At 39.5% G+C, this 21,243-nt stretch overlaps 1 protein-coding gene across 1 annotated transcript; it reads right to left on the bottom strand.

The window, feature by feature from the left end:
• Nucleotides 1-112: 112 nt before the first annotated feature.
• Nucleotides 113-20,904, bottom strand: LOC108664632 (anoctamin-8; the record flags this gene model as incomplete). Its single annotated transcript, XM_018151256.2, has 18 exons — nt 113-1,445; nt 3,230-3,393; nt 3,856-4,020; nt 4,179-4,376; nt 4,640-4,849; nt 5,026-5,235; nt 6,040-6,114; nt 6,493-6,548; nt 6,870-7,005; nt 7,375-7,573; nt 8,883-9,046; nt 9,722-9,907; nt 11,552-11,658; nt 15,096-15,212; nt 15,441-15,573; nt 19,627-19,729; nt 20,304-20,461; nt 20,819-20,904. Coding segments are annotated over 18 exons (3,662 nt in total), but the record flags the coding sequence as incomplete, so codon positions are not given.
• Nucleotides 20,905-21,243: the final 339 nt, after the last annotated feature.

Raw genomic sequence — 21,243 nt, 5'->3', positions numbered from 1 at the left:
TCTTTTAAACAACGCCAATGAGAAACGTGCTGGATATATGAGCGTTCAATTATTCGAAATCTACACGTATGTTTTAAAATATCTAAATTAAAAGCTAATAATTTATTAAGGCAGTTCAATTTGAGAAATAATATCTTTGTGATAATTTCTAAAATTTATGGACAGGTAAAGCGGTTAAGCTATTTGATAAGGAATATTTTCGAGACATTTTTATTAAAAGAATTAAAGCTGTATGCATGCGTGGAGATAGCTAATTTGGATAAAACTCTCTGCTGTCATCCGTGAGATCCGCAATAGACACCAATTTTTCGACGGGCACTAGCATCATTTCCCCCTGCGGCTCTTCCAGCTGCTCTTGACTAACTGGAAGATAATGATCATCCCGAGATACGTCGCCAGACTTTTTCCTTTTTTCTGAAACATTAGGTTTCTTCTTTAAAAATTGTGAAAAACTTTGAGCTCGTTTCAGAAACTTACTGGGCGGTTTTCTTTTGTGTGGGTCAATTTTGGGCGAAGTTGGATCAAGCTGGGGTGATAATGGACTGTTCTCTTGAGCCTGAGGGTGAGACTGTTCGTGATGCAGAAACTCGATACTGGGAAAGTTCCTCTTTGGAGTCATCGTCTGGAGTGGAGGTGTATCCGCATTATCGTGTGCATGTTTGTCGCTGTGATGGTACAGCTGTGGGTGCGACTGATGAGCGACGTGCCGTGATCCTGAGAAACTTGGGCTACCTACCGTCGAGCTCACTGAACGTGGACTTGAAAACCCTGCTGATGCTTCTTGAACGGCTTTATGTACTTCTCTGTCGTCTGACGTGAAGCTGAATTGGCGTTTTTTCTTTTCGATATTCGCGGGGGTGAACTGAGAATGTGCTTCCGAATAATTATGAGTTGTATCTGCTGGAACTTTGTCGGAATGCATACCATGTTTACTCTCAGATTTTGTGATGGAAGCCGCACATCCTCTACTAGTCCCGGACGTATGACCACTTTTCGTTTCGCCGCCTCCAAAAGATGGAATATCTGCAATTCCCTCTAATAAAACTTTCATTTCGGAATGAAGTTCTGGTAACTTCCTTGATGTCTGATGTTCATGGGTTTGAATTTTCTTTAGCGTAATTTTCTCAGGCGACATAGGGAGTTTTTTGAAGTTTGAAACAGACTCAGATGTGGGCGGGGGTCTGCGACTGCTCACTGGGAGAGCTTCTGGAGTCGTTGGAAGCTTTTTAAGAATTGGAAGCTCTTGGGATGAAATTTTTCGGTAATAAAGTGCATCCGTGGTATGTTGTCGCTTCAGTAACGAAAACTCTGGGATGGCGAATTTCTTGAGCAGATCTTCATCCCGAGGACGAACAGATCTTGCAGGGGTAGAGTTATCCGTTATTTCCTTGGCTCTCACAGAACCGTTGTTTTTGACGACCTTCTCAGTTTTTTCAGTGTTCAATCTGGTAAAAAAACAGATGATAATATGACAATAACTTCAGTGTAATTTAAGAAAATTTTTAGAATAATGATTTGGCAAATTTTGAATAAATATGAATGTCACTTCATATTGAATGAAATAATCCACTCAAAAGTTACGGGTCATTTTGCAAACCTAATATTTTGGGGGGATTGAAAGACGAACGCTGAATGTAGTTGATATGTAATAATATTACTATTAAAAAATCTCAAGCGCTAAATTCATTCATTTAGGTATAATGTATATTTATTTATACCAAGCAACAAAATTGCATTGTGCCTTTTTTCGGCCGCCGTGAAGCTGCATGCTTTACACAGTGGCAGAAAATATAGCAGAGCTTTCTATGGGAAAGAAAACAAAGTTTCAAAAACTAAAATTCGTGAAGACTCTTCTGTGATACATTAAATTTAGTTTAGACGTAATTATTAAAATTTAAATTCACACCTAGGTTGAGATCAAAAATCGTGAGAAGGAAACAAATTTTTCTTCTCATGCATCATTCTAATATAAAAGAAACTTATTTGTTAGATAAAGGACTTATTCAAGGACTGTACCAAAGATAAAACATAAATATTTGCTGAATTTGAAATTTAATTTTCTTTGTAAGCAAAAGCCTTACCGTGCACAACATAAGAAACTGGAATGACTAGGAGGACATCCGACGGCCGCTGATGGTCAGCACCCTACGAGGTGGCACAAAAGCGAACATAAAAGTGGCATGAGCGGACGATGGTCATGCTGATATACTCATGCTCCATGCAGACAAAAACATAATAAACATAGCTACTGCTATGCTGAGCCAAAAACTTATTAGATATATAATAAAATTATTGCGATTAATTCGAAGTGGGACAACATACAGACACTATTGGTCAAATGGTAAACTAAAAATTTATTGTTCATGTGAACTAGACATGGACACGGTTGTTCAGAGCGCAATTTATCAAATGTTGTGATGAGATTTTGCGACTGATTGATCTATCAGAAGTGCTCAAAAATATGCTTAAACATTTAACAAATGTTTTTCTTAAAGAAGCTGGACCAATCAGGAACTAATTCTCTATCAAAAGTGCAGGTACAGGGATCAATATCTTTTGGAATGTAACAGGTGAACGTAGAATGTGAAACATGCACATTTTTATGCAAAAACTTACAAGCTGAATACAATTATCAACAAATAAAAAGCAAAAATGTGAAACATTTGAAATACATTTTTGACCAATTCATCAAGTCAGCACCAATTGAGATTTTCGGATGTAATGACACCCTAATAAAAACGAGGTAGGAGTCACGACTAAACACAGCAATAAAATACTCAACAAAATTTCATGCAACATCTCTAAATCAATCATCTCTATAAAGAAACATCAATCTAACTAATGTTTACATTTTAATTGCACGATTTTAAAAGAATCTTATCTAAGCAGTAAAGCGTAAGACTATTAACATGAGAGTTATAGTTTCTTCCTCCAAGACGATTCATTCACTCACCAGGGTGAGGGTGAGGTTTACTCACCAGGGTGATGGTGAGGTTTACTCACCAGGGTGATGGTGAGGTTTACTCACCTGGGTGATGGTGGGGTTTACTCACTAGGGTGAGGGTGGGGGTTTACTCACTAGGGTGGGTGTAAGGTTTACTCACCAGGGTGAGGGTGAGGTTTACTCACCAGGGTGAGGGTGAGGTTTACTCACCAGGGTGAGGGGGAGGTTTACTCACCAGGGTGAGGGTGAGGTTTACTCACCAGGGTGAGGGTGGGGTTTACTCACCTGGGTGAGGGTGGGGTTGAGGTGTCGGCGGTGGGTGGGGAAGAAGAGAGCCTCCTGAGGGCCTCCCGCCTCCTGAACTCCACCTTGGCCTCCTCCTCCACGACCCACTCAGGGACATCAGGGATGGCGTAGCTGATGGCGTACTTCAGGGCGATCATTGCGTGCTTTTGGAAGGTAATATATTACTGTAATAATAATAAAAGGTAATAGGAAGGTAATATATTAATTTAATTATAATAAAAGGTAATAGGAAGGTAATAGATTATTAAATCTCAGTCAGTTTCTCTGATACAGGTATTTGATGATTGCTTAATACCTTAGACATAAAAAAATTGGAAAAATTTATGGGCCTTAAAAATAATATTTAATGTGAGCTCTTTACTCCGAATGCTCGCACAGTTGAACAGAAATAAGTCGTGCATGTCATGTGATAATTTGCTTTCCATAGTACGCTATGCAGACCAAAAAGTCAGTTTCCGATTGTCGTTTGCTTTGAATGTTGTAAACCAAACGAGATGTGAAACATCCAACAAATTGGAAAGCTAATTGGTCAATTTCGGGTAAAAAACACCTGGGCCGACAGTGTTCGTATGAGAGTACGCTGGCAAGAGCAGGAGTTTGTTCACCTCGAGCACGATGATGAGCAGGAGTTTGCTCACCTCGAGCACGATTATGAGCAGAAGTGTGCTCACCTCGAGCACGATGATGAGCAGGAGTTTGCTCACCTCGAGCACGATGATGAGCAGGAGTTTGCTCACCTCGAGCACGATGATGAGCAGGTATGAGGCTAACTGTTATTGAAATTTGCCTTCACACGTTTACGGCTACATATTTAGGGTGAACTTAAAAAAACTACAAATTTTGTTCGTGAGATACGACGAAAGAGTGAAATAAAAAGGCTGCAGGAAATGATGTCGCATTGATGTGACCTTACGGACGCATCACATGCCTGCCACACGCCGATGCTGGAGACCCGCTGAGGAAATGGTCTCTGGAAGACGCAGCAAAGCTTGAAGGCGTCCGAACGAATCTCGATGAGGTTGTTGAGGAAGGCACAAATGGCGGCCAGCGGGAAGGCGGACGAGAACAACATGACGTAGCCGAACTGGATGAGCATCTCCAGGTAGTCTTCGAACGTCCCGTCATACTGCAGACGTATAGGAGGCAATCAAATATCTCATGAGCTGCAATGGTTCACGGTCGTACTATGAGTTCAGAGTACGTACTAAGATAGTTGCACGGTTCGTTTTTTATTTTAAATATCAGCTTTATTACTGATTAAAAGCCCTACCATGCATTAATATATAATGATAGTTGATCTAAAAAATTTGATTGGGCAAAGCCTATTTATAAGTTCAACCGTAAGAATAAATTATTCACTAATATTTTTACGCTTATCCATAATCTCACGGGCTTCATGTCACTTTCGACATCAGCTTGGCTGACGATCCTTGACCTGCTGGTTGTCCGCTGCAGCTCAGTCGCGCCGTCGTCACCTGACTTGTTCTGATCAGTTGACGCCGGGACGGCGGACGAGGAGGTTGTCGAGGTGTTGTTGTCCTCAGGACAGGAGGTGTCTCTGACCACACGGCGCCGAACTTCACAGTTTTCGTTCACGGACTGTGAGATAAAATCAGCATTAAGAAGAAATTTTTCCATGAAGCCGCACATACTTATTAACTTGATTATGACTATATAATTTATTTATTTGACTGGCCTGTTGGGAAATTTTCAAAGTTGTCTTTGAGCAATTCAAATATTTCATGTCTAAGTTTTACAAAACAGGGATGCCTCACAACAGAATTCTCCGGTGATTCGTGCGCCGATTCTTCCTGCTGCTGGGGCGAGTTGACAGGCCAAGTCTTGGCAGTTTCCTGGGACGGTGACAAGGCGCCGAAGAGATCAAAGCTGAGCTTGGCAAGCCGCAGCTGCTCCATGAAGTATGGCACGCAAGACTCCTTGATGTTGCCCACGATCTGGCGCACCAGCAGCAGCGCCGCCAGTTGCTGCAACACCACACGTCATTTTGGTTGAATACTGACAAAAGGCATACGTCAGGCATACGTCATATTGTGCAAATAGTGACAAAAGGAAGGTGTCATATTGTGCAAATAGTGATAAAAGGCATACGTCATATTGTGCAAATGGTGACAAAAGGCATACGTCATATTACGTAAATAGTGAAAAAGGAACACGTCATATTGTGCAAATAGTGACACACTTTTTGCGCGTAGCACTGATACGCACATTTAGCCACCCGAAACAGGGTCAGGCTGACCCATATAAAGAAATATGAGCATCGCCATTTGTACAGAATCACATTCACTTCTTTGAGTGCATATTTACCTCAAATTCTTAATTGTCCAAGCGCATCTATGAATAATTTCTACGGATTTACTACAGAATTGCTTACTGGGCAGGTAAAAAGTACGTGTTAAATGCGTACCACATTAAGCGCATTTGATTCGCCCTCTTTACACCATGTCCCTACTTACTTAACAAACCTATTACTTAACTTGAGGCAGAGTCAAATCTTAAAATTTTCTGCGCTGAATCGGCTTTTGCGAGCGTTATTTTCGGGAAATTGTCAAACTCATTGAATTACAATTTGGTGCAAAATTTTTCTACTTCCTTCACATTATTTTGTCTGAATATTCAGAAAGTCTACGGTAATTACTGCCAATGTTTAATTAACTCATCAACATTAATGGAATTATTTCCTCGTCGGACCTCTCTCATTTGCCATACCAAAGTTTACAGGAGTTAAGTATATGAGAAATTTGTGTGATTTTTATGATTTGAATACTCACTTCTTTTAGCCTTTCCATGTCTTTGAGGTAAAAGGCGATGTAGAAGAGAGCCAGGAACGAGTTCACGAATCGAAACTGAAATCATTTAAAAGTCATTAGATTAGTTTTATTTACAATATAACTTTCATGAGTTATTTGCATGAATAGTGATAAATTAAAATATTATAACTGATTATATGATTGGAGTTACGAACATTAGATTTAAAAAAAATTAAATTAGATAACATTAAAAAAAATTAGATTAGATAACAACAAAAAATTAGAATTAGATAACAAAAAATTAGATAACATTAGATCTCTTGAAAATTATCAGTTAGAGTGAAAAAAATCCGGATATTCAGGCAAATCAGCTAGTAATCAAAAGATTTTATGTTAAAACTAAAGCAGGTAGCACTTAGTTGCGGAAACTATTTCATAAAATTTATATAAAGTGTTGATGATGATGTTACTAACCAATGCAAGCTTGGCGATGAGATGATTGTGATACGTTTCGTTGGCACGGTAGTTCTCTGCAATGACGAAAGTTTAAATTTATTAGTTTGCTTTTCACTCATTACAGAATATTGCGAATGAAGTTCAAACGTAGATATAATTGATTTATTTCCCATGCGTATTAAATTAAAGCCAACAGGGCGGCAGTTTCTTTAACCAAAACAATATTGAACTAAGCCATATAACCTACAAAAATTTATAATTTCATGCACTAATCTATGTTCTTAATGACCGTGATCGTTGATAGGGCTGCATTTTTTTCACCTAAAATATTATTGAATTAAGTCATGAAAGTCAAAAATGTATACTTTCATACACTAATATATGTTTTTAATGACCGTGATCGTTGAGCCACACAGCCACGCGCGTGTTGAACTCATCAAAGAAGGAGATGGCGACCGCCATGAGCAGCTTGGGACCCCAGCCCAGCAGCCCAGGCCAGCCGCGGCTCTCGATCACGTCATCCACGTAGTCCTGGGGGCAAGGAAATACATGAAGGACTCAAAAGAAATTTGTGTAGTAAGAATAATACTCTAAATAAATAAAAATAAAGTTAAAATCATTATAATAAAGTGAACGAACCTGGCCTGTAATCAATGCCTGTGATGCGTAATATAAATTTTCTCAAAAAGGACTTCAATGTTTCAAAGAATTTGTTTAGATTTACTAGCAATGATCTTGGGATCATTTTAAAGAGCAATTTTTACTTTAAAAATCCACTTCAGTTTGAAGAAAACTACTATAGAATCCCAATCAAAAAGTTCGAATAATTGAAATGGAGCTCAAATAATAATATAAATATCTTATTTGGATTAGGTTTCATATATGCCTTATTGTATATACCTGCGTCTTAAGAATGAGCAACATGACGACAAAGACGATGAGCAAGCAACAAATGACGAGCGGTAACGTGACACAATAACGGAAGACGTTACGTCGCCACGTCGGGAACCAAGGCTCCAGTCTGCCCGTCACGGGGCTCGGCCTCATCTCTCCCTGCGCGGTGAGAGATGCGAGGGTACAGTCAGAAAAATTAATGGGACTGTCCATATAGGGATGCATTTATCGCCTTTGTGTGGTTATTCATGATCAAAGGGCGTATCAGTGCTATAGGTGTGTCCTATTTGGATAATTTTTCCAGTCATTTTTCTGAGTGTACTGTCGTGGAATTTTTGTTGTAGGGCCCACATGTACATAGTATTCCGTACTATAATGTATGCCAGTAAATTACTTTGCACAGAACCAATGACTATTATTGGAATTGGTTCGGCTCTTGTCAGCACATCTACAGTTATGTAATGATCCTTGGATGATATTTTCTAGAGGAGCTAAACGATGCTAGTTCCAATCTCCACATATGTATCTGTGGAGATCCAATCTCCAATCTCCACTGATTGTTCTTTATATTCGTCTTCTCCTTCTGCCTAGCATAAAATCAAAGAAACGTTGATCCGTGATCAATGTGAAAAGGCTTCTTGCCCGAAGATGGTTCCATTTACGCACAGCTTCCACGATTGGACATTGCTTCCATCTCCACTGCTGGATAATTTAATTCACTTCCATGTAAGGTTCGTGACATGAAGGCTATACTGGGCGTCCGCCCTGGTTCAGATCTGCTGACACTACAAAATCAGATTCTCGCATTCCTCAACAAACGGCAATTCTTCGTCATTTGACCTTAGAGGTGCTATGGCCAGAGGTGCCTTCGGATTTTTAAAAGCCGAACAAGGCGCTTCAAGAGTGGATAGGATTTAGTGTTAAACAACGGATGAATCTTGCCAGAGAAAATCTCGATTACCTTTGTATAGAATGCAAACATACCCAGGGCTCACTACAAGGAAGACTTGTTTGTTGGAGGTGGCAGTTATTGAAGAGGACGAAGTCTTGCAGAGTTCGGTTTAATGACCCCGTTTTCAACGCAATATCCAAGAATATTGATGTTGGGCACCGATTTTACAGTTTTCGACTGGTTCAAGGACAAATTTTGACACTTGACCCCTTGCATCAATCGTTCAAGATTAAAAACATGTTTTTCTTGAATTCTTTGGGCCACAGTAATGTTGTTAAGATAGGGGAAGGTGCACTTCAGGTTTTCCTCTACGATCATCTTGTCCATTGCACGCTGAAACACTGCCACGCCATTTGTGATACCAAAAGGAATCCTGGTATATTGGTAAAGGTTTATTTCTTGTCTTCATCGCGGATCTTTACCTGATGATACCCTCTCTCGAGATCAAATGTTGAAAAATGTTTTGCAACGAACAATCTTGTTTACCATATCATCGATTCGAAGGAACGGATAGGTATCTAGTTCAGTATATTGGTTGATGGTATGAGAATAGTCCACCAACTTTTGCTTCTTATGTCGGTTCACAGGGTCTCTAGCGTTAACGATCTGCGCCCTCCATGGAAAGGTGCCGGTCTCCATGATGCCTTCTTTGAGCAGGACGGACACGTGCTCGGTAATGAATTCCTGGTTGTCCTTGCTAAAAAGTCGAGATTTGACGGCTTTGAGCTTACAATTTAATGGCAAGTTAGGAAACAGAGGCGGCTCTGATACAGCAGCAGCCGTGAGTGCACAGCTTCCACCTCTATTTTCAACAACCAAAGAGGGTTTATCTTCCCCATTCACGAATGAGTCAGACTTAGTTCAAATTGTGATGCACTGTTTGTCACTTCTGTCCGCCAACTTGACGATTGAAGTGGTCCATGTTTTACTCTTACTACTCTTTGAATAAGCGGTATCAACTACAGTATCCATTGCACTCTCATCTCTCAGTTCAATAATAAAATGATTTTGTCGTTGAAACTGACAAAAAACTTCCATAAGTTTATAATTTAGCAACGACCAAAAAATATGAACGATCTCAGCGAACCTTAGAATTTTAAGTGATGACCTAAAAGTGTACAAGACCTTAAGTTGAATAGTGGTAGATCCCCCAAACCTGTCGATGTAATCTACCAGTGTTCATCAGTGAAACTGTCTCCTAAACCTGCCGATGATTGTTAACGCAAACTGATTTAGAGGGAAATAATTGAATTCAATTTAATGGATAGAGGCTGAATTAAAGAAAAATGAACTAGGCTATCATATTATTTATACATAATTTGATTTGTTTCTGACCTTGAACGTAGAACTCAAACTCAAGCAAGTTTATAGTGACTAAAATAACTATTGAGGTAATGAGACCTTGAACTGTGGTCTGGGTTCTTGCAGCAGGTCGTGGAGGTCAGCGGGCAGCCCCCAGTCGTGGACGAGCTCAGCGTTACGGCGCTTCCAAGCCTCGAGCCACACCGTCCCCCACACGACGTTCAGCAACGCCAGCGCCACGAACGCTTTGTCTTCCACCGCCTGGTCTGAGCCCCAGAAGTTCAACTGCAAGACACACCACGTGTAGAATTAGCGTTGCGGTTCAACACCCAAACACACAACGTGTAGAATTATCGTTGCGGTTCAATACCCAAACGCACAACGCGTAGAATTAGTGTCGTGGTTCAGCACCCAAACACTCTACGTGTAAGAATAACATCGTGGTTCAGCACCCAAACACACCACGTGTAGAATTAGCGTTGTGGTTCAGCACCCAAACACCTTGAAACATGCCACGTGTAGAATTAGCGTCGTGGTTCAGCACCCAAACATGCCACTTAATGAATTATCGTCGTGGTATGAAATTCGGCTAGGGCGTATTGTTGGAGAAATGATTTTGTGAAAATCATTATTAAATTGCGAGCCAACGGAGCATTTTTGAAGAATAATAGCAGCTAATTTACAGAATTTGTTTAGAGGTCGACAGGCCAATCCCACATAACATAAAGAGACGAGAAAAGATAGTTTGCAAATAATATCGAAGATGGTCATGTTCATGGAAATAGTACAAATGAGTTGTGTAGGTCTTCAGTAAGTGCTTGTGCGAAAAATCTTGCGTAGGTCTTCAGTAATTACCTATGCTATTTAAGAAATGGAAACGAAATATGTACTCGTTTATGCATAGAAAGAACGAACAACAAACAATAGGTGAAGATTCGTTCTAAAAAATGTCCACTGCCAATTTTAAACATAGTTAATTTGGCCTAACAGTCATGCTAATAAAATGAAATAAAAACGAGGAGGTCGCGAGGTCTGGCGCAGCGCGTGAGCAGCACAGCTTTACGGGTCGCTTGTGTCGTGCAGATATTTGCAGTGTAAAGTTCGCTACTCACGACACCCGCGAGGTGACATTATGTTATTAAAAAATATAACTCAGTACCCACTGCAGTGCATGAGTGACAGAGAGCGCATTTTCTCGTCGACGAAAACCTGAAGTCACGGACGGACAGACAGACGGATGGACAGACGGACATGGCGAGCACAATAGTGCATTTTTTTCATCAATGAGAAAATTTGATAAAAAGAGTGATTTTGAAAATATACATAATGACTTCTCAATTAGATTTGTGATAGATTCCAATCGTATCTTCGTCTTGTTGAGAAAGAGCTGAACAAGATAGATTAGGGTATTTCCAGCGGTAATTAACCTGACAGTCTCTTTACTTGGAAAAGGTTCTTAGTCGTGTCCTGCTCAGCGAGCAAGTTATAAAAGATCCGTTATAAGTTTTCATTTGATATCATCTGGCCATGAGAAATTAACTTAATTTTATCGTTTTTTTACACTATTTTTAGTTTCATCGGGTTCGAAAGGTTATCTTTACATAAAAAGCCCTTATCATAATGCGCAGCGCTAAATTATTAATTTTTTCGCCCTGCTCTAACAATTTTCCAATAATGTGAATAATCCTGATACTTTGTAGTATGTTAACTATCGTTCAAAATTAACGGTAGGTGGTGAATAAGTGTGACATTTCATGGAAAACACAAAATTGTTTGGATGACCCCAACATTTGAAGGGTAGTGTATAACAGTGTATTGAACTGAAGTGTATTGGAACAGTTTTTCAGTGATTGATAAAATGGCGCACTGAAAACAATTTCTTCTGCACCAATTGGACAACCGTACGTAACAAAGTTGTTCTTCACTCACCCAAAATATGACGCCCACAACTGCCGGGAAAACCAGAGATGCCGTGTAGAAGCCGAGCCATGCGAAGTATACGCCGATCTTGTCGCCGAAATAATCTCGAATTGCGTCTGAAATTGAAATGAATGTCCATCCCAATATATTAACGAAGGATTATTATTTCAAAGGCAATTACATAATTATCATGGAATATTTCCCAAAAAATTTTCAAGAAAGGTAGAGGATGGATACCTTAGAAATTAATTGAGATTATTATCTTCTCAAATTATTAAAGAAGCAAAAATCATTTGATTAATCGACGATAGCCAATGTAACTGAGACCTCATTGGTATAAAACCTAGATAATAATATTATAGAGATAATAAATATATATATACATATATTTATATTTTATAATATATATTTAATATAGATAAACGATTGAAAACATATAAATTAAATTGATTTCTTCAGCAATGTGAGCGACAGCCAAATTGGCTCTAGAAATTTAGTCTCTCAACAGGAATGAAAATGAGACACTTACTTCGTGTAGACAGATCTGAATTCAATTAATTTAAATTGATCCTATCACTGAACAGATGGGCCATCAGACTGGCATTGGGAGGCCTTCATTGCGTTAACGAGGTTTGCTTAGCAGGATTCGATTCACGTATCAGTTAAGCCTACGGCAGGATTAATGGTATTGTTTTATTAATGGATTGGATGCGCGTATATGTTAGGCTTACGGCAGGGTTAATAGTAATGTTCTGTTAATGAATTTGATCCACGTATCATTTAAGCTTACGTCAGATTTAAGGTATTAATTGTTGGAGTCTTGAACGCATGGCTGGTGACAATATATTCGTGACACTAAATTCTATCATATTTATAAATATTTATATTTGCTTTTGCTAGGAGTAGAGCCTTGCTGCACCCCCCCACAGGCTAATTTGTTAAGTCATATATTTTTCCTTCATGTATGGTTGAAGTTAATCATCAGATTTCCAATGTGAAGTATATTCATTGTATATTCATTGTTAATTTTCCTTTGACAGAATAAGGTGGGCTTAAGTTTCAGATTTCCAATGTGAAGTATATTCATTGTTAATTTTCATTTGACAGAATAAGGTGGGCTTAAGTTTTCCCCCTGATAAATTTCGAATTTGAAAACTAAGGCACACTATTCACTAAAGTTCTTAGGGATTTGTATTTTATTGTCACCATCACATTTGATTGAAATGAGAAGCATGTAATACTTTGATATTTGTTTGTAGAATACCCGTGTACATTTATAGTACACGGGTATTCCCCTATTCCCTACTTTGTGTTATCATTAGTACTGGTGTGCTGAATTTTGTCCTGCAGTTTTACAAAAGAGAAAGGAGATAAACGAAGACCGGGGCACTTCCATTTCTTTCCATTGCTTCCTACGTGGCTGGTTTTAAGTGGCTTTTGAAAATCAAGCCAGGACAGCATTGTAGAGGGCTAGGTTAATTATTAAGGATCAATGTGTAATATCTTGATGTATAGTGTATAGGAAAAAGATGTATTTTAATTAGGATGTAAAAGTTGTAAGATTGTTTTAGAAAGAATCGTAGCTTTGCTGACTGGTGTCGTACGAACGGATTCATTCGGATTTTAGAGAGCGGACAGTAAGGATCCCTCTATTCGGCCTGTATAGGTCTTGTTCCAGATTGTCTCGATTAACTTCGTAACCTTGCCCAATTTTATATCTGTGTTGTGGTGTTGGATTTTAAGTATATCTCGACCAGAAAAGACTTTTATTCATTACAACAGTTCATGCGAACCTGGTGGTCCACAACAGCATTGTCTAGTCAAATAGTTAAATTGATACTTCTGTTGCATGTATAAATTAAAAATCTATTATTAGACTTCAAAATAAGTAGTAGAACTATCACACTCAGCACAACAGGCAAGTGGTGGATGGAAAATTTGATCTACAGGCGAGCAAGTGACGGATATGCTTTTCTAATTTGGAGAATAACTAAAAAACCTGAGCATTCTTCAACTTGAATACAGTTTGAAAAAAAATTTAGTCCTTGAGACCTATTTCAATTTAAAATGAATATAGTACAGTTGGCATCGGAAGGAGTATTTACAGTTCGTATTTACAACAACACAATTTGAGTAAATTAGCTATACATGACTTTTTTTTAGCGGTTTGAGAAAAAAACGGAAGATTTTTGGGAGGCGGCTTGAGTTTTTGAATCACACGAATTATAGTCTAAGGCCAAATAGACTAGTTGGAACAATGTGATAAGCGCCTCATGCCTGAATGAAATAAAATTAAATGCATTCTGAAATGTTATTTTGAAGTTCAAGCTGCTACAAGAAGCCTGCTGAGATTCATCGGTCTTTCTTGTCCGCAGAAATTTTCAGTCAATGTTATTCATGACATAACTAAGTATGCCTTGTTGAATAAAAAATAGAGTAGTGTACAGACGGTATTTTTCGAAAGCAGTAAAGAGCATAGCGTAAATATAACTCTCTAAAAGCCGTTGTCATGAAAAAAAATATTACTCAGTACTCACTGCAGTGAGTGACAGCGAGCGCATTTTCTCGTCAACGAAAACGTAAAGTCACGGACAGACGGACGGACAGACTGAAAGACAGACAGACATGACGAGCACAATAGGGCTTTTTCCATAAATGAGAAAATGCGCTAAAAAAGCCAGTCGATTTAAATGAAAATAAACTGGACGGAAAGCTTCATGAACGTAAGCAATTCTCACTTATGAGGCAAGATGGTGAGCAATAACAAGCGCGATTATTGCGTTGTTGTGAAGAACACACAATCACAATAATAAGGCGAGATGGAGAACAATAAGAAGTGCGTTGTGCTGTTGTGAAGAACACAATCACTATAGTGAGGCGAGATGGTGAGCAATAAGAAGCAGGGCTTCTTCGTTGTGAAGAGTAAAAAATCAACATAATTGAACATGATGGCGAGCAATATACAGTGTATATTAAGCTGCAACGGAAATCACTTATCGCAAGTCATATTTTTAAGCAAAACGTTTCTGTAACGCAAAATGCAGTGGTACTTAAGTTTTCAAACACATTGAGAGGGAACCGAATCGGGTTTCGACCAAAATACGAGCATTTTAAATATTCGAACATGCGTCGAATACTCGTTCGTGGGAACACCAGAACATGAACAGGACAAAAGCTGTTCGAAACCCGTTCGTCTTACCAGGCGCCTCGCACATGCATTAAAAATGTAGACAAAAAAATAGTCAAGTTAAGGTATCAGTGATGCATTTATTGATGAGCAAGTGCTACAAATAAACGTTGCGAAGACGCTTATCATTTCCCTCTCGACAAATATTGGATCTTCCGTTACGGATTGTGGTCGAGAACTGCTGTACCACTGCAGCACCAATAATGATGCATTATTGAGGGCGATAAGCAGCGGATGGTCAAACCACAGCACGAAGAAACTCACAATAACAAGGCGTGAGGCTTAGGAATTACTTTAATTAGGTGTAACTACAGCAGGACGCAACTCACAATAACGTTACTAGGGGATCAGTAAATATTCCGTTACCTAAAGGCTGGTACCTGAAGAAGGTCTGCACCCAGGAGTTCTGGAGGGCCGAGAGCAGGGCGTGGTCGTGCAGAGGGAAAACCTGGTCTATCAGTCCTGCTGACTTCCACTTGGAGACTTGAAAAATGGAAATAAAGTTAGATCATGATTCCAAAAATTCAAGTTTTTTGGAATCAATCAAGTTTCAATCATTGCGTACCAGCCATGTGCAAAATATTGAAAAATCGTAGAGCTGTAAAATTCTGGACAACCGGTTTTTCATATCCGTTGAAAACACTGACTAGTTTTCCTAAAATTTCAATTATTTTTAACGTTCGAGAAAGTTGTTTAAGCTTATATCCTCACTTATTGCTTCTCCGACCCTGAGGGGCACGACTGAATCCATGTCCTCCTCACTGGACTGCAGTGAGTCCAGCAAGTACTGGACGATCGTGTGCCGCTCCTGCCCTGTGAAGAACGACCCCAGATCCTCTACACCCTGTCGCGGCGACCAGGAGTGGAATGATGAAGTGAAACGCAAGGTGCCACTTATAATAAGAGCATTTGACCGAAAAATTGGGAGGCATAGAAAAAAACGAATGAATGTATAACATTCAAATTTAAAGATTGTTTGGTTTTCCTCCCACCATCCAGCCCCAACGCCATAAATTGCACTGAGGATACGATGTACCTAAGAGTTCATTATTTTGTCAACGTATTTTGTTCAGTTCGTATTAGAGAAAAAAAAATCTCGCTCATCTATTTGAGGTATATGGGAGAAATCTAAGTACAAGCATATAATAATAAAGCTTCGAAGCATGAAAATTTCTTTCAAAATCACTGCACGTTTCACTACTACAAGAAAATTACTGCATTACTAAACAAGATGATCAGGAAGCCTTTTTTAACCTGCTACCAAATTTTTGAACTCGGCCTTTGAGAAATTTAGTGTTGGGTATTTTTCCCTATTCAAACGAAATGAAGATCCTCGGTGACACACCAGCTTTTACGAAATAGACCCATTGCCTTCAATCTATGAAGATTGATGTCTTTATTTTCTGATAATGAAAAATGATGATCGATATTCACCACTGTGGAAAAAGGATATTTGAGCCGAAGGCAGCGGGGAAGAAATTGACTTATCGAGTCCTTGAATAACGAGACGCCAACCGCGTTCACTTATTCATACGGTCTCGGTGTCTCGCCAGGGCGGGGAGAGAGCGGCGCAAATTGCTCTTATCGAGATACCACGCCTCGAGACATCGAAAATTGCAGGGGAATTGAGGACGGCCTTGCTTCGGCGATGGCTTTTTGATTCAAACTTTTTTGTCACAAATTGATCGATTCTTTTTATACCATAAAAATACTTGAGCTGTTAGAAGGATTGGATGGCTATGGTATTCGAGTTCTCGCTGCGATGGCTTGAGTGAACAGCACTCCACTGATCTCGTTAGTTTCCAAAAATGTTGGCGGACGATTTATAATCGTCCAGCAAAACAATGTAGAATTGTAGATAAACTTAGTGAAACACGCAAACTTAAAGTTCTATCAACTATGTTCACTTAGATTGTAACAGTTGACCATTATTTTTAACGAGAACGTAAATAATCGTGAAAATTCGCTCAAGTTATCTTTAGTTGCTTCTGGATACAGGAGGGAGAGGGGTAAATCGGGAGTCCGCGAATCAGTCTGTGCAAGCCATGCTTAATTAATGCAGGCGTTTTGCATAATACTGGGACTCACAGGTGCCGAACCTAATTGTTCGAGCTTGGAGCATTCTAATATGTGCATGAAGGCGTTTCAAACGTGTTCTATGATTGAACGTTCCATTCTTAATTAACTTTGCAGATCATCCATCTTAATCAAACTTTCAAATTATCCAAGACTGAGCAGAATAATGAAGCTGAGAGCGAATCTCAAGGTACGATCATATGATTAATACAACTAAATATTGATGAGTTGATTTTGCCTAACCGTTAAAGGAAATAGTGAAAAAATGCGGGAAAAGGATATATTCAGCATAACCTTAATTTAGCATCAAATCCTGTCAAATACATCGTAGTGCTTAGTTGTTTTCACCACGTCTATTTTTATGATATTTTTGTCGAAGTTTGTGTTTGCTTGAAGTCTGGCAGTAATGTATTAGAGCTATTCGCGAGTTATCCACGTTATTTTCCGGGAAATAATAATTAAGGGGAGCGCTGCCGTAGGCCACTAATTTAACTCTTAAATAAGCCCTGGAGCCAACGCCCAGCCTCACCACCATGCTTTAATTTTACTCTGTTACAGAACTAGAAGCCACAGACTGCGCTGGAACTCTGTAATCTAGACCAGTGACATACTGTCTAAAGATAATATTTTCGTAGGTCTTCAGCCGATGCTTTAGAATGTTCGCTCATAAGCATGCAGTTCTGCATCCGGCTGCACCTACTCCGGCCTAACCTCTTTTGGCCTAACCCCCGGCCCCCAACCGCCTTTCTAACTTCCTGCCGGTTGGGTCCGCTCATGTTTGTTCTAGCTGGGTGAAGAAATGTTGCACTTGTATAGGTTATGCCTGAAGTGGTTAGGCGAAAAGAGGTTTAGCCATGCATACCTTTAGCAAGCTCAAGTTGTGACTGTGGACATCCGACGCTAATGTTTTAAGCAGTAGACTTCATAGGCTTTTATGCCCCCTTAGTGTTCTTACTTACGGAAATGAATATGAACTAATTGTGAAGTTTTGCAAAGCTTGCCTCCGCCATGCGCACCTACTTAAGAAAGTAAATATCTTCAATGGAATTGAATGAAAACTATACGTTGGAGTCTTCTTGAAAAGCTATTAACATTTGGGGCGCGTACCGGAGGCCAGTTTTGCCCAGCTACACGCTTAGTTCATATTCCTTTCCGTGGGTAAAAACACTAGAGGGCTTAGAAGCCTATAAAGTCAACAGCTTCATAAGCTCCATGTGTCCACAGCCACCGTTGAACCATGCTAAGGATAATCGTGACTGTACTGCATCTTTCCAAACCTTTCCCAGCCTAACCTCTTCTGGCCTAACCTACACAAGTTGCAACATTTCTTCACTTTAATTAAACAAACCTGAGCGGGCCTAACCTAACCTCGTTGTATGCGGGAAATTAGAAAAGAGTTTCGAGTGTGCTGATAGAGCCAGTCATTGGTTGCAAAAAGGTTGCGGGCCGGGACAGCGTGAATAGGTTAGGCCAGATGAGGTTAGGCCACAATAGGTTAAGCCAGATGAGGTTAGGCTGGAGTAGGTGCAGCCGGATGCGGAACTGCGTGCTATTGAGCGAGCATGCTTAATTATAGGCTGAAGACATACATCGTTATTCTCTTTAAGCAGTGTGTCACTGTCCTGGATTATTGTGTTCCAGTCATTGGTTGCAAAAAGGTTGCGGGCCGGGACAGCGTGAATAGGTTAGGCCAGATGAGGTTAGGCCACAATAGGTTAGGCCAGATGAGGTTAGGCTGGAGTAGGTGCAGCCGGATGCGGAACTGCGTGCTATTGAGCGAGCATGCTTAATTGTAGGCTGAAGACATACATCGTTATTCTCTTTAAGCAGTGTGTCACTGTCCTGGATTATTGTGTTCCAGTCTATTCTGCGACTTATAGGTCTATGGCTTAGTAAACTTATTGTATGTTGAGGCTGGGTGTTTGCTCCAGGTCTTATTTAAGAGTTGAATTTGTGACCTATGGCTGCACCACCGAACATTTAACATTACGTTTGTTTGAAAATTAAAAACTGGATTCGGCATAGTGCGATTTTCAACTCCAGGAATAACCTTTCCCGGACAATTCCTAGTCGAGCTGCTGGTTTAAAAATATATTTACCTTGATTAGGCAAAATGCCTTACTTGAATAATAGGTAAAAATGAGAACTTGCAGTTTAGCCAGTCATTAGTTGGGATAGATTTTTTCTGCAATTTAAGAATCTCATTATTGTTATTTTTATCATCTTGAACCCGTCATTCCAAATTCAGTTAATAATTCGGAAACAGAAGGATTCCTGATTTTTCCATGAAAATAAACTAAAATTTGTTACTTAGATGAGTCTCTCAAATCCACCAGATCCCTAGCTATATACCTCATAGAAAAACTCAGCAAACCCAAACATGCGCCAAGCGACTTTTTGACTTCTAAGGTTTTTACCGTTTTTACTTCTCATAACAGGCTTTTTTTGCCCACTTTGCTTTTTCAAACATATTCCAGTGTCATCTACGACCATATATATACATTTTTTCATATATAAAAAAGCTAAGGCAATATAACTATCAATGCATTATCGTATTAATATCTTCATTATAAATATTGGATATTTGAGTCTTATTAAATATTATTATATGAAGTATGCACAAGTCTTTGCTGATAATAATGTTTTTGATGAAATATTGGGGCATCAAAAGACGATATTAGCATACGATAAATTAATAGGCACACGACCAAACAACAGGACTCGATATAATGCTGTACGTTTCACCACAATATAATTTAATATATCAATAGGAATTTAAAGGCAAAATGTTAATTTTGCACTTCCTCCTCTGAGTGCTTACCTCGAAAATAGATAGGTCGGAGCTGGTGACTTCCCGCCTGCCGCTGCCGTACTCTGCTTTGGTCTTCTTCAGGAGACGAAGATCCTCGGCGCCCTTCACCAGCCTGCGACGGTCCAACAACACCAGCGTGTTTAGGAGTTTACATCATTAAAATAACATCAAAGGAATAATGTTAATTAAGGAATAGCAACATTTTTTGTGAATAATAAAAATTTAGATATTTCTGGATTAAGTATTTTAAGTAGCTGAGGTTACGAAAATGAAGTGAAGAAAAAATTCTAAGCAACTCAAGACGCCAATCCGACTTACTTTTCTAGTCTGACCGCGTTCGAGCAAATCGAAACAATCGATATAAATTATATAAAAACGTTCCGTTGTGATGGTAGTAGACTGACCCGCAGTCACGGTAGACTAACCCATGGTTGAACTAGTATAAGTTAACCCATGAGAAGTTCATTTTCGCGGAGGGAGCTTGTTTCTCGCCTGTGACGTAACTGATCTCAATGACGTCACGGGCATTAACCAATCACCGAAATGCGTTCAAACCAGTCAACCAATCCGTCATGGGAATGACGGGTTTGTTTACTTCTCTCGATCTACGTGACGTAACAAGAAAGCTGAACTGAAAGACGGAACTTCTCGTGGGTCAACCTTATATAGTTCAACCATGGACTCACCCGTCTACGGAGGCGCAGAGGTAGATAGCCCGTGACGAGGTAGACGTGGTCTTGATGGTGAGCACGAGCTCCGGCAGACGCGCCCTGAGTCGCGCTGCCAGCCATGACACGGCGGCGTCATCAGCGCCTGCGCCGAACTGGATCACCACCTCACAACCCTGCCATTCAAATAAATTATATTTATATATAATAAATATATAACTGGAAATGCATTATATAGTAAACAATTTAATCAAACGAATTCGGTAATGCGGATTTTTTCAAGCATTACGCCTCCTGGTATTTTTGAAACGTGACAACGAATTTATAGTGTATTGCCTGAAAATTCTCGCCGGTTGAGTTCGAGAAATGGAAAATACATGATTTGAACATTAGTGGCAATTTACTCTCGTGTTAGGTAGAAGAACGCTTGGTAAACCCAGTAAGCATAGTTTCCATAACAGTTTACCAAAATAAAACGTTGATATTTAAACACAATCGCAACAAATATTGCGCTCGAGTTATTATAGACTCACCTGCGTAGGTACTGTCTGCATCCAGAGTCTGCGTGGCAGCATGAGGTGGCCGCTCTGCGGGATGGTGCGCCTCAGCAGCCGACTTGCTGCACCCACAAAAAAAGGAAAACGAATTATTAGTTCATGCATAGAGAAAATGCTAGACAGACGAATAAAAAAAATTGATGTTGTCTATTTTTTAATTTCAAAGTACAGCGTAAACTAATTAAATCTTGATGAAATCCACCGTCAAAATTCGGCTAAACAAAAGTATACATGCATAGCATCTATGAAAAACGAATATTCGTTTTTAAAAAATCAAATGGAAGTTTGAAAAACTTCCATTTGAAACTGTAAAAATATAAAGCCACTCCACCGAATCCTGCACCAAGTTACCTCTTTAAATTCGTCATGCTGTCTGATTCTTTTCCCTGCAGGTCCATCTA

The sequence above is a fragment of the Hyalella azteca genome, unplaced genomic scaffold (genome assembly GCF_000764305.2).
Source record: "Hyalella azteca isolate HAZT.00-mixed unplaced genomic scaffold, Hazt_2.0.2 contig10575, whole genome shotgun sequence".
Lineage (NCBI taxonomy): Eukaryota > Metazoa > Arthropoda > Malacostraca > Amphipoda > Hyalellidae > Hyalella > Hyalella azteca.
This window is presented reverse-complemented; position numbering and strand designations above follow the sequence as displayed.